At 67.2% G+C, this 14,880-nt stretch overlaps 1 protein-coding gene across 1 annotated transcript; it reads left to right on the top strand.

Moving 5' to 3' along the window:
- The first annotated feature begins 100 nt into the window (after positions 1-100).
- LOC135999847 (kinesin-like protein KIF1C) lies at positions 101-14,667 on the top strand. Its single transcript, XM_065653419.1, is given in 25 exon segments — positions 101-257; positions 1,877-1,993; positions 2,560-2,636; positions 3,578-3,719; positions 3,722-3,756; positions 4,178-4,243; positions 5,148-5,326; positions 6,618-6,726; positions 6,978-7,055; positions 7,147-7,212; positions 7,314-7,345; positions 7,347-7,390; positions 7,749-7,827; positions 9,454-9,575; positions 9,971-10,068; positions 10,441-10,520; positions 10,863-10,938; positions 11,037-11,116; positions 11,208-11,302; positions 11,741-11,824; positions 12,033-12,108; positions 12,191-12,229; positions 13,071-13,119; positions 13,388-13,756; positions 14,053-14,667. Coding segments are annotated over 24 exon segments (2,613 nt in total). The 5' UTR covers positions 101-257; positions 1,877-1,887; the 3' UTR covers positions 14,485-14,667.
- Positions 14,668-14,880: the final 213 nt, after the last annotated feature.

Below are 14,880 nucleotides of genomic sequence, written 5' to 3'. Positions count from 1 at the left end.
GCCGGCGGGCCCCACCTGCCGCGGCGTTGCCGCTTTAAGAGGGGCTACGCCCCGCCCCTTTGCGTGACGGCGGGCACGCCCCGCCCACTGTGCCGCGGCCCCGGCGGCTCCGGCGGCTCCGGCGGCTCCTCCCGCGGCTCCGGCGGCTCCTCCGGCCCGGCCCGGCCCGGCCCGGCCCCGATGCCCGCGGCCCCGCAGCGCGGGCGGGACGATCCCGGAACCGCCGCCCCGGAGCGGACGGGATGAAGGAGCGCGAGGCGGGTGGCGAGCGGCCCGGGGGGATGGGGGCACCGGGCCTGGGGGGCACCGGGGGCACGGAGCAGGTTGGGGTGTGGGGGCTTCGGGGGCTTTGGGGGATTTTGGGGGTTCGGGGGCGGGTTTAGGGGTCTCTGGGGGGCTCAGGGGTAGGGGCAGGTTTAGGGGGGGTACAGGGTTTTTGGGGGACCCAGGGCTGGGAGAGGGCAGGGTTAGGGGTCTCGGGTGTTTTGGGGGCAGATTTAGGGGTCTCGGGTGTTTTGGGGGCAGATTTAGGGGTCTCGGGTGTTTGGGGGGCAGGGTTAGGGGTCTCAGATATTTTGGGGGGGCAGATTTAGGGGTCTCGGGTGTTTGGGGGGCAGATTTAGGGGTCTCGGGTGTTTTGGGGGCAGGTTTGGGGGTCTCGGGTATTTTGGGGGGGCAGATTTAGGGGTCTCGGGTATTTTGGGGGCAGATTTAGGGGTCTCGGGTGTTTGGGGGCAGGGTTAGGGGTCTCGGGTGTTTTGGGGGGGCAGATTTAGGGGTCTCGGGTGTTTTGGGGGCAGGTTTAGGGGTCTCGGGTGTTTTGGGGGCAGATTTAGGGGTCTCAGGTATTTTGGGGGCAGGTTTAGGGGTCTCGGGTGTTTGGGGGGCAGGTTTAGGGGTCTCGGGTGTTTTGGGGGCAGGTTTAGGGGTCTCAGGTATTTTGGGGGCAGGTTTAGGGGTCTCGGGTGTTTGGGGGGCAGATTTAGGGGTCTCGGGTATTTTGGGGGGGCAGATTTAGGGGTCTCGGGTGTTTTGGGGGCAGGTTTAGGGGTCTCGGGTGTTTTGGGGGCAGGTTTAGGGGTCTCAGGTATTTTGGGGGGGCAGGTTTAGGGGTCTCGGGTGTTTTGGGGGCAGGTTTAGGGGTCTCGGGTGTTTTGGGGGCAGGTTTAGGGGTCTCGGGTGTTTTGGGGGGGCTGTGACACCCGGGGGGTCACGTGCTGTTTATCTGTCCCGGGGTCACATGGGGACATGGGTGGGGCTCCTTCCCCTCCCCCCAAATCCCGACCTTTGCCCTCCACTTGACCTTTGCCCCCACCCTGACCCTCCCCCGTACTTTGGGGGTGTTGCCTGTTCCCCCATACGGGGGGACCCCCCAACCCCGCTGGGATCCGCCCCAGGTGGGTGTTGAACCCTCCGGGTTCTGTCCCTGTCTTTTGGGGGGGTTTGTCCCTGGTTTTGGGGGAGTTTGTCCCTGGTTTTGAGGGGATTTGTCCCTGGTTTTGGGGGAGTTTGTCCCTGGTTTTGAGGGGCGTTGTCTCTGTTTTTGAGACAGTTTGCATCTATTTTTGAGGGGACTTTGTCTGTATTCGTAGGTGGCTTGTCCCTGTTTTTGAGGGGGTTTGTCTCTATTTTTGAGGGGATTTGTCCTTATTTTTGAGGCAGTTTGTCTCTAATTTTGAGGGCCTTTCTGTCTACTTTTAGGGGAGTTTGTCTCTGTTTTTGAGCAAGTTTGTCCCTATTTTTGGAGGGACTTTGTCTCTATTTGTAGGTGGCTCGTCCCTGTTTTTGGGGGGCTCGTCCCTGTTTTGGGGGCTCGTCTCTGTTTTGGGGGCTCGTCCCTGTTTTTGGGGTGGTTGACCCGTCCGTCCGTCCCCAGGCGGGGCCGCCATGGCGGGCGCCAAGGTCAAGGTCGCCGTGCGGGTCCGTCCGTTCGACGCGCGGGAGACGAGTCGTCGCGCCAAGTGCGTCATCCGGATGTCGGGGAACACGACGTGTGAGTGGGGGTCCCGGGGGGGCACGGACACCCCAGCCCCCCCCCCAGCGCGGGGACCCCCCGTGTCCTTGTCCCGGCCCGGGAACAGCTGCCCGGGGCTAAAAATAGAGATAACGGGACACGGGGGGGGAGTTTGGGCGCCAGAGGAGCCAAGTTTGGGGTGACGGGGACCTGGGCTGGGCGGGGGCGCCCCCAAAGTTGGGGCTCTGGGGGGCACATTTTTGGGGTACTTGAGACCCATTTTCGGTGGGTTCACCTCCAAATTTAGGGCTCTGGGGGATCCGTTTTTGGGGCGCCAGGGACCCATGTTTGGTGGGTGAACCCTCACATTTTGGGTGCTGGGGGACCCATTGTTGGTGGGTTCATGCCCAAATTTAGGGTTCTGGGGGATCTATTTTTGCCAGGTTCACCCCTAAATTTTGGCTGCATTGAGACCCATTTTTGTTGGGTTCACGCCCAAATTTTGTCTGTGTTGAGACCCATTTTTGGTGCATTCGCCCCCAAATTTAGGTCTCTGGGGGGCCCATTTTTGGGGTGCCTGGGACCTATTTTTGCTGCCCCCCCAGGTATCACCAACCCCAAACTGCCCGAAGACGCCACCAAACATTTCACCTTCGACTACTCGTACTGGTCCCACACCTCGGTGAGAACTGGGGGACACGGGGGGGTCCGGGGGAGGTTTGGGGGTCCCGCCTGTGTTTTGGGGCGCTCGGGGGGGTCCCTGACCCGTGTCCCCCCAGCGCTGGCTCAGGACGTCTTGAGCATCCCGGGGTGACCCAGGAGTTTGGGGGGGGGGCCCAGAGGGGTTTGGGGGGGGGCAGAGGGGTTTGGGGGGGCCCAGAGGGATTTGGGGGACACAGAGGAGTCTGGGGGGGCCCAGGGGGGTTTGGGGGGGGGCCCAGAGGGATTTGGGGGGGCCCAGAGGGATTTGGGGGGTCTCCAGAGGGGTTTGGGGGGGCCCAGAGGGGTTTGGGGGACACAGAGGAGTCTGGGGGGGCCCAGGGGGGTTTGGGGGGGGGCCCAGAGGGATTTGGGGGGGCCCAGAGGGATTTGGGGGGTCTCCAGAGGGGTTTGGGGGGGGGCCCAGAGGGGTTTGGGGGGGGGCCCAGAGGGATTTGGGGGACACAGAGGAGTCTGGGGGGGCCCAGGGGGGTTTGGGGGGGGCCCAGAGGGGTTTGGGGGGGCCCAGAGGGATTTGGGGGGTCTCCAGAGGGGTTTGGGGGGGGGCCCAGAGGGGTTTGGGGGGGGCCCAGAGGGATTTGGGGGACACAGAGGAGTCTGGGGGTGCCCAGGGGGGTTTGGGGGGGGGGCCAGAGGGGTTTGGGGGGGGGCCCAGAGGGATTTGGGGGGGCCCAGGAGTTTTGGGGTCCCCAGAGGAGTCTGGGGGGGCCCAGGGGGGTTTGGGGGGGGGCCCAGAGGGGTTTGGGGGGCCCAGGAGTTTTGGGGTCCCCAGAGGAGTCTGGGGGGGCCCAGGGGGGTTTGGGGGGACACAGAGGAGTCTGGGGGGGCCAGGGGGATTTGGGGGGGGCCCAGGAGTTTTGGGGTCCCCAGAGGAGTCTGGGGGGTCCCTGACTCCCCCCGCAGGAAGAGGACCCCCAGTTCGCGTCCCAGCGCCGTGTGTACCAGGACATCGGGGGGCAGATGCTGCTGCACGCGCTCGAGGGCTACAACGTGTGCGTGCTGGCCTACGGGCAGACGGGAGCCGGCAAGTCCTACACCATGATGGGGGGCCCGAGCCGGGCCAGCGGGGGCTCATCCCGCAGGTACGGGGGGGCTGCACCCCGAAACTGCCCCGAAAAACGGCCGCTGCACCCCAAACCTGCACCTCAAAACTGCTCTTTCTGCCCCAAACTGCCCCACAGCACGATGGGGGGGCACGAACCAGGGTGGGGGGGCTCATGCCACAGATATAGGGGGGTCTGCACCCCAAAACTGCGCCCGAACCCCAGAACTGCCCTTGCGCTGCGACGGGGGACGTGAGCTGGGGCGGCGGGGGCTCCTGCGGGATTTGGGGGGGGCTGTTGGGAGGGTTTTGGGGGGTCCTGCGGCATTTGGGGGGTTCTGGGGGGCTGTTGGGAGGGTTTTGGGGGGTCCTGCGGGATTTGGGGGGTTCTGGGGGGCTGTTGGGAGGGTTTTGGGGGCCGGACCCCCCCGCAGCGCCTGGTTTCGGGGTGTCCCCCCCAGCTGTGTGAGGACCTTTTCGCCCACGTGGAGCGCAAGGGGTCCCCCGAGCTCAGCTTCTCGGTGGAGGTGAGTCTGGGGGCTCGGGGGGGCTCCCCAGCTTCTAGACCCCCCATTTTAGGGTTCCGGGGGGGACCCCCGGCTTCTAGACCCCGCATTTGGGGGGATTCACGGGTTCAGGGCCCCCCCTGTGTTGTAGACCCCCAGTTTGGGGGTTCAGGGGGGGCCCCCATTTGTTGATGCCCCGTTTGGGGGTTTTTCCCCCCCACCCCATACATTTGGGGGTTCCCCCCTCCCCCTTTCGGGGTCCCCATCACTTTGGGGTTCCCCCCATCACTTGGGGGTCCCTCACGTTCTGGGCCCCCCAGGTGAGCTACGTGGAGATTTACTGTGAGTGCATGCGGGACCCCCCTTGTTTTGGGGGTCCTTATGTTTTGGGCTCCCCCCATCACTTGGGGGTCCCCCCATCACTTTGGGGTTCCCCCCGTGTTTTGGGGTCCCCCATCACTTCGGGGTTCCCCCGTGTTTTGGGGTCCCCCATCACTTTGGGGTTTCCCCCATCCCTTTGAGGTCCCCCCATCACTTTGGGGTTCCCCCCGTGTTTTGGGGTCCCCCATCTCTTTGGGGTTCCCCCCGTGTTTTGGGGTCCCCCCATCACTTTGGGGTTCCCCCCGTGTTTTGGGGTCCCCCATCACTTTGGGGTTTCCCCCATCCCTTTGAGGTCCCCCCCATCACTTTGGGGTTCCCCCCGTGTTTTGGGGTCCCCCATCTCTTTGGGGTTCCCCCCGTGTTTTGGGGTCCCCCATCACTTTGGGGTTTCCCCCATCCCTTTGAGGTCCCCCCCATCACTTTGGGGTTCCCCCCGTGTTTTGGGGTCCCCCATCACTTTGGGGTTTCCCCCATCCCTTTGAGGTCCCCCCCATCCCTTTGGGGTCCCCCCTCACTCGGGGGTCCCCCCTGTCCGCCCCCCCAGGTGAGCTACATGGAGATTTACTGCGAGCGCGTGCGGGACCTGCTGGCCCCCCAGCCTGGGGGGGCGCTGCGGGTGCGCGAGCACCCGCTGCTGGGCCCCTACGTGCAGGGGCTGGCGCGCCTGGCGGTGACGTCGGTCGGGGACATCGCGGAGCTGGTGCAGAGCGGGGACCGCGCCAGGTGGGGGCCCCCCCAAAACAGGACCCCCGGAACCCTGCGGGACACCCCGAGAGCTGGTGGAGGGCGGGGACCGCGCCAGGTGGGCGCACCCCGAAAATCCCAACGGGCACCCCGAAAATGGGGACATCGCGGAGCTGGTGCAGAACGGGCACCCCGAAAAATCCCAATGGGCACCCCGAAAATCCCAATGGGCACCCCGAAAATGGGGACATTGCGGAGCTGGTGCAGAACGGGCACCCCGAAAAATCCCAATGGGCACCCCGAAAATCCCAATGGGCACCCCGAAAATGGGGACATCGCGGAGCTGGTGCAGAACCGGCACCCCGAAAAAACCCAACGGGCACCCCAAAAATGGGGACATTGCGGAGCTGGTGCAGAACGGGCACCCCGAAAAAACCCAACGGGCACCCCGAAAATGGGGACATTGCGGAGCTGGTGCAGAACGGGCACCCTGAAAAATCCCAATGGGCACCCCAAAAATCCCAATGGGCACCCCGAAAATGGGGACATCGCGGAGCTGGTGCAGAACGGGCACCCCAAAAAATCCCAATGGGCACCCCGAAAATGGGGACATTGTGGGCCTGGTGCAGAACGGGCACCCCGAAAATGGGGACATCGCGGAGCTGGTGCAGAACGGGCACCCCGAAAAATCCCAACGGGCACCCCGAAAATCCCAATGGGCACCCCAAAAATGGGGACATTGCGGAGCTGGTGCAGAACGGGCACCCCGAAAAATCCCAACGGGCACCCCGAAAATCCCAATGGGCACCCCAAAAATGGGGACATTGCAGAGCTGGTGCAGAACGGGCACCCGAAAAATCCCAATGGGCACCCCGAAAATGGGGACATTGCGGAGCTGGTGCAGAACGGGCACCCCAAAAATCCCAATGGGCACCCCGAAAATCCCAATGGGCACCCCGAAAATGGGGACATTGCGGAGCTGGTGCAGAACGGGCACCCCGAAAATCCCAATGGGCACCCCGAAAGTGGGGACATCGCGGAGCTGGTGCAGAACAGGCACCCCGAAAAATCCCAATGGGCACCCCGAAAATCCCAATGGGCACCCCGAAAATGAGGACATTGCGGAGCTGGTGCAGAACGGGCACCCCGAAAAAACCCAACGGGCACCCCGAAAATGGGGACACCCTGAGAGCTCCTGGAGTGTGGGGATTGGGCCAAGTGGGGACATCCCAAAAATATCGCAACATCCACCCCAGAACTGGGGACACCCCAAGATCCGGGGGGGCCACCCGAGATTTGCGGGTTCCCCAATTCCCCCGTGTCCCCCCAGAACCGTCGCCGCCACCGACATGAACGCGCGGAGCAGCCGCTCGCACGCGGTTCTGAGCATCGTGGTGACCCAGCGGCGCCGCGACCGCGCGGACGCGGGCGGCGAGAAGGTGACACCCCCGAAACGGGGACACCCCCAACCCCGGGGACACCCCCAACCCCGGGGACACCCCAAAACCCCCCGGGGACACCTCAAAACCTCGGGGACGCAGGCAGGAAGAAGGTGACACCCCCAGACCCCTGGTCACCCCCAAACCCCCCTGACCCCCCCGAATTTCCACCTCCTGACCCCCAAAACGTGCTCTGACCCCCAAAACCTGCTCCGACCCCCCCAAACCCCCCTGACCCCCCCATTTCGCAGGTCAGCCGCATCAGCCTGGTCGACCTGGCCGGCAGCGAACGCGCCGACGCCGCGGGGACCAGAGGGACCCGCCTGAAGGTTCGGGGGGTTGGGGCAGCCCCACACCCCCACGTTTTGGGGGTGCCCCCCCGAGCCCCCCCAGTCCCCCCCAAACCTCCCCCCCCCCCAGGAAGGCGCCAACATCAACAAGTCGCTGACGACGCTGGGAAAGGTCATTTCCACGCTGGCCGACGCGGTGGGTTTTTGGGGCTCAAAGGGGGATTTTTGGGGTCCCCCCCCTCCCGGACACCTGGTCCCTTTATTTTTTGGGGTGACCCCACGCTTGCCCCCCGAAAGCAGCAGAACAAGAAGAAGAAGCCGGAGTTCGTCGTATCGAGACTCGGTGCTGACCTGGCTGCTCAAGGAGAGTCTGGGTGAGAATTCGGGGCGATTTGGGGGAAGTTTGGGGGGTTTTGGGTGGAATTTCAGGGGGTTTGGAGGACCAGGGGGTTTGGGGGGGAGTTCGGGAGGCAGGTGGATTCAGGGGGATTTTGGGGGGGCCTGGTCGAAAGCTTGGGGGGGTCCTGGGGCAATCTGGAGGGGGATTCGGGGGCAGTTTGGAGCTCCAGGGCACTTGGGGTGCGTGAAGGGTTTGGGGGGAATTCTGTGTGATTTGGGGCTGTGTGGCGTCTGACGGCTCCAGATTTTTTTTGGGGGGGGGGGGCTTCCTGGTATTTTTGGGGTCCCCCGACCCCCCTTTTTTTGTGTTTTCCCCCCGTTTTGCCCCCCAAGGCGGGAATTCGCGCACGGCCATGATCGCGGCGCTGAGTCCGGCCGACATCAACTACGAGGAGACGCTGAGCACGCTGAGGTGGGCCGGGGCCGGGCGGGGGTCCCGGAGCTGCGGGGGCCTGAGGGCGGTCCGGGGGTGTGGGGGGTCCCCGGGGTTTGGGGGTGTCCCCAGGGTTTGGGGGGTCCCCAGGGTTTGGGGGCGTCTGAGGGCGGTCCGGGGGTGTGGGGGGTCCCCAGGGTTTGGGGGTGTCCCCGGGGTTTGGGGGTGTCTGAGGGCGGTCCCGGGGGTTTGGGGGTGTCCCCAGGATTTGGGGGCGTCTCAGGGCGGTCCCGGGGGGTTTGGGGGTGTCCCAGGGTTTGGGGGCATCTGAGGGCGGTCCTGGGGGTTTGGGGTGTCCCCAGGATTTGGGGGTGTCCCCAGGATTTGGGGGTGTCTCAGGGCGGTCCTGGGGGTTTGGGGGTGTCCCCAGGGTTTGGGGGCGTCTCAGGGCGGTCCGGGGGTGTGGGGGGTCCCCGGGGTTTGGGGGTGTCCCCAGGGTTTGGGGGGTCCCCAGGGTTTGGGGTGTCCCCGGGGTTTGGGGGTGTCCCCAGGGTTTGGGGGGTCTGAGGGCGGTCCGGGGGTGTGGGGGGTCCCCAGGGTCTGGGGGGTCCCCGGGGTTTGGGGGTGTCCCCAGGGTTTGGGGGTGTCTGAGGGCGGTCCCGGGGGGTTTGGGGGTGTCCCCAGGATTTGGGGGCGTCTCAGGGCGGTCCCGGGGGGTTTGGGGGTGTCCCCAGGGTTTGGGGGTGTCCCCAGGATTTGGGGGCGTCTCAGGGCGGTCCCAGGGGTTTGGGGGTGTCCCCAGGATTTGGGGGCGTCTGAGGGCGGTCCCAGGGGGTTTGGGGGTGTCCCCAGGATTTGGGGGCGTCTGAGGGCGGTCCCGGGGGTTTGGGGGTGTCCCCAGGATTTGGGGGCGTCTCAGGGCGGTCCCGGGGGGTTTGGGGGTGTCCCCAGGGTTTGGGGGTGTCCCCAGGATTTGGGGGCGTCTCAGGGCGGTCCCAGGGGTTTGGGGGTGTCCCCAGGATTTGGGGGCGTCTGAGGGCGGTCCCAGGGGGTTTGGGGGTGTCCCCAGGATTTGGGGGCGTCTGAGGGCGGTCCCGGGGGTTTGGGGGTGTCCCCAGGGTTTGGGGGCGTCTGAGGGCGGTCCCGGGGGGTTTGGGGGTGTCCCCAGGGTTTGGGGGTGTCCCCAGGGTTTGGGGGCGTCTGAGGGCGGTCCCGGGGGTTTCGGGGTGTCCCCAGGATTTGGGGGTGTCTCAGGGCGGTCCCGGGGGTTTGGGGGTGTCCCCAGGATTTGGGGGCATCTGAGGGCAGTCCCAGGGGGTTTGGGGGTGTCCCCAGGGTTTGGGGGCGTCTCGGGGCGGTCCCAGGGGATGTGGGGGTGTCCCCAGGATTTGGGGGCGTCTGAGGGCGGTCCCGGGGGGTTTGGGGGTGTCCCCAGGATTTGGGGGCGTCTCAGGGCGGTCCCAGGGGGTTTGGGGGTGTCCCCAGGATTTGGGGGCGTCTCAGGGCGGTCCGGGGGTTTGGGGGTGTCCCCAGGATTTGGGGGCGTCTCAGGGCGGTCCCAGGGGCTGTGGGGGGTCCCTGGAGCTCCAGGGTTTCTCAGGGGTGTCCCAGGGGTTTTGGGGGGTCTCAGAGGTTTTTGGGGGGTCTGAGGGCTCCGTGCCCCAGGTACGCGGACCGGACGCGCCGGATCCGCTGTCACGCCGTGGTCAACGAGGACCCCACGTCGCGGCTGGTGCGGGAGCTGCGGGGGGAGGTGGCGCGACTGCGGGGGCTGCTGAGCGCGCAAGGTGGGGGGGCGGGGGCAGAACTGGGGGTTTTGGGGGGGGATTTGGGGGGGGTAGCAGAGGGGGTTTGGGGGGCTCTGGGGGGGCGGGGGGTGGGAGGTTTGTAGGGGGTCTGGGGGGGTTTGGAGGGGGTTGGGGGTGGATTTGGGGGGTTCGTGGGGGATTTGGGGAAGGCTTGGGGGAGTTGTTGGGGGGTTCCAGGGGGCCTCGGGATTTGGGGGGGGGGGGGGTTTTGTGGGGCAGATTTTGAGGGGTCCGGGGGGGGTTGGGGGTGTCAGGAGGGATTTGGGGGAGCTGGGGGCAGGTTTTGGGGCATAACTTGGGGCTTTTGGGGTCTGGGGGGCAGGTGGGGGAGGGGCTGCCCAGCCCCCCGTGACCCCGCTCCCCTCCCCCCCCAGGGCTGCCCGCGGACCCGCCCCCCCCCGCCCCCCCCCCGCCGGGGGCGCCGGAGCCGCTGCCCCCCCTGAGCCAGGCGGAGGCGCTGGAGCGGCTGCAGGTGACCAAAAACCCCCAAAATCGCCCCAAAAGTACCCCCGACCCCCCCCAAGCCCCTTCCCCACCCTGGAGGGACCCCGCTGTCTGTGTCCCCTCCCCCCCAGTTTTGTGCCCACCCCTCAAGTTTCATGTCCTGCCCCCCAATTTTGTGGGTCCCCCCCCAACTTGCCTCTCAGCACCACTTGAAGTGGCTGCGGGTGACCCCAAAACCCCCCCAAAAACCCCCAAACCCCCCCAAAAAAAACCCAAACCCCTCCCCCATCCTGGGGGGACCCCGGTGTCTTTGTCCCCCCCCAAATTTTGTGTGCCTCCCCCCAAATTTTGTGTGCCTCCCCCCAAATTTCACGCCCCCCCCAAATTTCGTGTCCCCCAGGAGACCGAGCGCTTGGTGGCCGAGCTGAACGAGAGCTGGGAGGAGAAGCTGCGGCGGACGGAGGAGCTGAGGAGGGAGCGGTGAGGGGGGGACCCCAAAAATTGACCCCCCCACAACACACAGACCCCCCCTGATGGCCCCCCAACCCCCCCTGGCTCCCCCGCACCCCAAATTTACCCCCCCAGCCCCCAAAACTGGCACCGTGCCCCCCAAACCCGACCCCCCAAACCCCACAATTGTCCCCCCAAACTCCCCTGTGAACCCCCAAAACCCCCCCAGCCCCCCCCCAAACTTCCACGGGAACCCCCCGTGGACCCCCCAAACCCCCCTCTGACCCCCCCAACCCCTCTACTTCTGCCCCCCAAACCTGCCCCCCAACATTCCCTCTAAATCTGCCCCCGAACCCCGAACCCCCATCCCAGGGAGGCCCAACTGGCTGAACTGGGGGTCGCCCTGCGCGAGGACGGCGCCACCGTCGGCGTCTTCTCCCCCAAAAAGGTCCGTTTTTCCCCAAAAAACCCCCTCCCCGCCTCCCCTAACACGGGGGGCACGTCCCCTGACCCCCCCTCCTCATTTTGGGGTGTGTCCCCCCCCAGACCCCCCACCTGGTGAACCTGAGCGAGGACCCGTTGATGGCCGAGTGTCTCCTGTACCAGCTCAAGGACGGGATCACCCGGTACGGGGGGGCCCCCAAACCCCCAGACACCCCCCGGAAACCCCCCCGAGTCTTTGTGCCCCCCCCCCCCGAATTCGCTTTACCTTCCCAGGGTGGGACAGACGGACGCCGACATCTGTCTGTCGGGGCCGCTGGTGGGGGCCCCGCACTGTGTGTTCCGCACCCGCCCCCACCCCTCGGGGGAAGGTAATTAGTTAATGGGGGGGGGCATTGAGTTTTGGGGTGTCCCCTCCCCTTCTTGACTCCCCCTGCCTTTTTTTTAATCCCCTCGCATCCCCAAAAAATGCTGGAGCTGCCACCCCCAGGTACCCCCGTGGGTGGGATTGGGGTTTTTTGGGGGGGTGGGGGGGGTCTTGGGGTGTCCCCCCATTCTGTCCCCCCCCGTCGTGGGTTTTGGGGTGACCCCCGTTCTGTCCCCAGGGGGTTTTGGGGTGATCTCAGGGGGTTTTGGGGTGTCCCCGGGGGGTTTTGGGGTGATCTCAGAGGGTTTTGGGGTGTCCCCGGGGGGTTTTGGGGTGACCCCCGTTCTGTCCCCGGGGGGTTTTGGGGTGTCCCCGGGGGGTTTTGGGGTGACCCCCGTTCTGTCCCCGGGGGGTTTTGGGGTGACCCCCGTTCTGTCCCCAGTGGCGGTGGTGCTGGAACCGTGTGAAGGGGCCGAGACGCTGCTGGACGGGCAGCGCGTGACGGAGCCGGTGGAGCTGCGCTCGGGTACGCGCCCAGAACTGCCCCGAAACAGCCTTGATTGCCCCAAAGCCACCCCAAATCGCCCCAAAATCAGCCCAAATCGCCCCAAAATCAGCACAGATCACCCGAAAATCACCCCAAACCACCCCACAATCGGTCCCCACCACCCCAAAATCAGCTCAAATCAGCCTGAATCCCGGTGTTTCCCCCCAAATCCTGTCTCTCCCCTCAGGACAGCGTCTGGTTTTGGGGCAGATTCACACGTTTCGCTTCACGCACCCGGAGCAGGCGCGGAGGGAAAGGGAAAGGTGGGACTGGGGACACTTTTGGGGACACCTGGGGACATTGGGGACACTTTTGGGGGGTCTCACCCTCGTGTCCCCCCCTCAGGCACCAGGAGCTGCAGGACAGGGACGTGTGTCCCCAAAGGTGGGGACAGGGGGACGTCTGGGGACACTGGGGGCTCGGGCCATGTCCCCGTGTGACCCCCGTGTCCCCCCATGTCTCCCCATGTCACCCCCATGACCCCATGTGACCCCCATGTGACGCCCGTGTCCCCCCCATGTCCCCGTGTGACCCCCATGTCCCCATGTGACCCCCGTGTCCCCCCATGTCCCCGTGTGACCCCCGGGTCCCCCCATGTCTCCCCGTGTCACCCCCATGTCCCCATGTGACCCCCATGTGACCCCCCTGTCCCCCCATGTCCCCGTGTGACCCCTGGGTCCCCCCATGTCCCCGTGTGACCCCCGTGTCCCCCCATGTCCCCCCATGTCTCCCCATGTCCCCGTGTGACCCCCGGGTCCCCCATGTCCCCGTGTGACCCCCGTGTCCCCCCATGTCTCCCCGTGTCACCCCCATGACCCCATGTGACCCCCATGTGATGCCCGTGTCCCCCCCATGTCCCCGTGTGACCCCTGGGTCCCCCATGTCCCCGTGTGACCCCCATGACCCCATGTGACCCCCATGTGACGCCCGTGTCCCCCCCCATGTCCCCGTGTGACCCCCATGTCCCCATGTGACCCCCATGTGACGCCCGTGTCCCCCCATGTCCCCGTGTGACCCCCGTGTCCCCCCATGTCTCCCCATGTCCCCGTGTGACCCCCGTGTCCCCCCATGTCCCCCCATGTCTCCCCATGTCCCCGTGTGACCCCTGGGTCCCCCCATGTCCCCGTGTGACCCCCGTGTCCCCCCATGTCCCCCCATGTCTCCCCATGTCCCCGTGTGACCCCCGGGTCCCCCATGTCCCTGTGTGACCCCCGTGTCCCCCCAGGCCGCAGGACCCTGAGGGCCAGGAGCAGCCGGAGGAGGCGGCCAAGGAGGTGAGGAGGGGCTGCGGGTCCCCGAGTGTCCCCAAATGTCCCGGGGTGTCTGCTGGGTGTCTTTCGGGGTCCCCTCAGTGTCCCCTGGGGCTCCCCAAGTGTCCCCCAGTGCCCCTTTGGGTGTCCCTGGATGTCCCCAAGCCGCCCCCCCCACTCCATCCCCTACCCCCCAACCAGCCCAACGTCCCTATGTCCCCCGCAATGTCCCCCTGTGTCCCCATGTCCCCCGATGTGCCCATGTCCCCCACAACGTCCCAATGTCCCCCAGCACCTCGTGTCCTCCCCGCGCCGCCGCAAGCGCCGGGAGCCGCAGCGCGTTTACCAGATCCCGCAGCGGCGCCGGCCGGAGACGCCGGGGGGGACACCGGCCGGGACGCCGGGGGGGACACCGGCCGGGACACCGCGGGGGACACCGGCCGGGACACCGGCGGAGCCGCCAAGCCGCGCCGGAGGGGCCGCTGACGCTGCCGCTGACGTCGCCGGTGACGTCGCCGCGGTGGAGGGGCTGCGGCGCCACTTGGCGCGTCTGGCGGGGACCCTGCGGGAGGTGACGCGGCAGAACCGGCACAAGGAGCAGCAGCTGCGGGCGCTGCGGGAGCGGCTGGGACGGGTGGAGCGGGCGGTCACCATGGCCACGGTGAGACCCGCACAGACCCACGGTGACCCACAGCCCGCCCCACGGCCCGCCCCACGGCTGCGGGAGCGCCTGGGCCGCACAGAGAGAGCGGTCACCATGGCAACGGTGGGACCCACAGTGACCCGTAGTGACCCATAACGCACAGCCCGCCCCACACCACCCCAGCCCCTCACTGGGTCCTGTGGCCCAGAGTGTGACCCATAACCTGCCCCCCTGCGTGACCCACAGCGCCCCACAGAACCTCGGGGGTCCCGCCCCCGCCGGCCGCCTCTCAACTCGCTTTTCTCCCCCCGCAGGACGAAGATGCTGAGGCCCCGCCCCCCGGCTCGGCCCCGCCCCCCGGCTCGGCCCCGCCCCCCGGCTCGGCCCCGCCCCCCGGCGCGGCCCCGCCCCCGGCGCGGCTCTGGCTGCTCATGGCCCAGGACCCCGCGTTCCGGCGGGGGCGGCTCCGGTGGCTGCAGCGCGAACAGGCCCGGCTGGGCCGGCCCTCCGCCCCGGACTCCAGGCTGCGCTTCCCCTTTAAGAGCCGCCCCCAGCACCGCCTGGCCGGGGGGGGAGGGGCCGCCGAGGAGCCCACCCCCCCGCCCCCCCCATCCCCCACACCGGCCGTTCGGGGGCGGCCCCGCCGGGGGTCGCTGGACGGGGGAGGGGGCGTCACGCCTCCCCCCTCCCCCCTGCGCGTGCACCGCCAGCGCTCGGCCCCCGACCTCCAGGACCCCCCCGCATAGGGGGGGATGGACGCTGGGGCGCCCCCCCGTGGACAATCGGGATCTTCCCGCCCCTTCAGGGGTTGTCCCGCCTGGGCGGGGGGTCCCGCGGCTGCCGTGACCCCGCCCGTCACGTGTGTTTGGGGCGGGGAAGCCCGCTTAATTAAGGAGGAATCGCTTATTAAAGGAGACGTCCCCCCCGCCCGTTTGAAGTGGTTCAGTCTGTGCTGCCCCGCACGTGGGTGCCGTGCCCGCCCCCTTGCTGACGTCACTGCCCCACCCAGCCTGGCAGCTGGAGGCCACGCCCCCTTTGTGTGCTGCAGGGAAGCCCCGGCCACTCCCCAGCACGGGGCAAGGCCTCGGAAAGCCACGCCCCTCCGGCTGTGGCCACGCCCCCTTCCCGTAGGGTGGTGCTGG

The sequence above is a fragment of the Caloenas nicobarica genome, chromosome 30, assembly GCF_036013445.1.
Source record: "Caloenas nicobarica isolate bCalNic1 chromosome 30, bCalNic1.hap1, whole genome shotgun sequence".
Classification (NCBI taxonomy): domain Eukaryota; kingdom Metazoa; phylum Chordata; class Aves; order Columbiformes; family Columbidae; genus Caloenas; species Caloenas nicobarica.
Note: the sequence above shows the minus strand (reverse complement) of the source record. Positions and strands in the feature narration are given on the sequence as shown.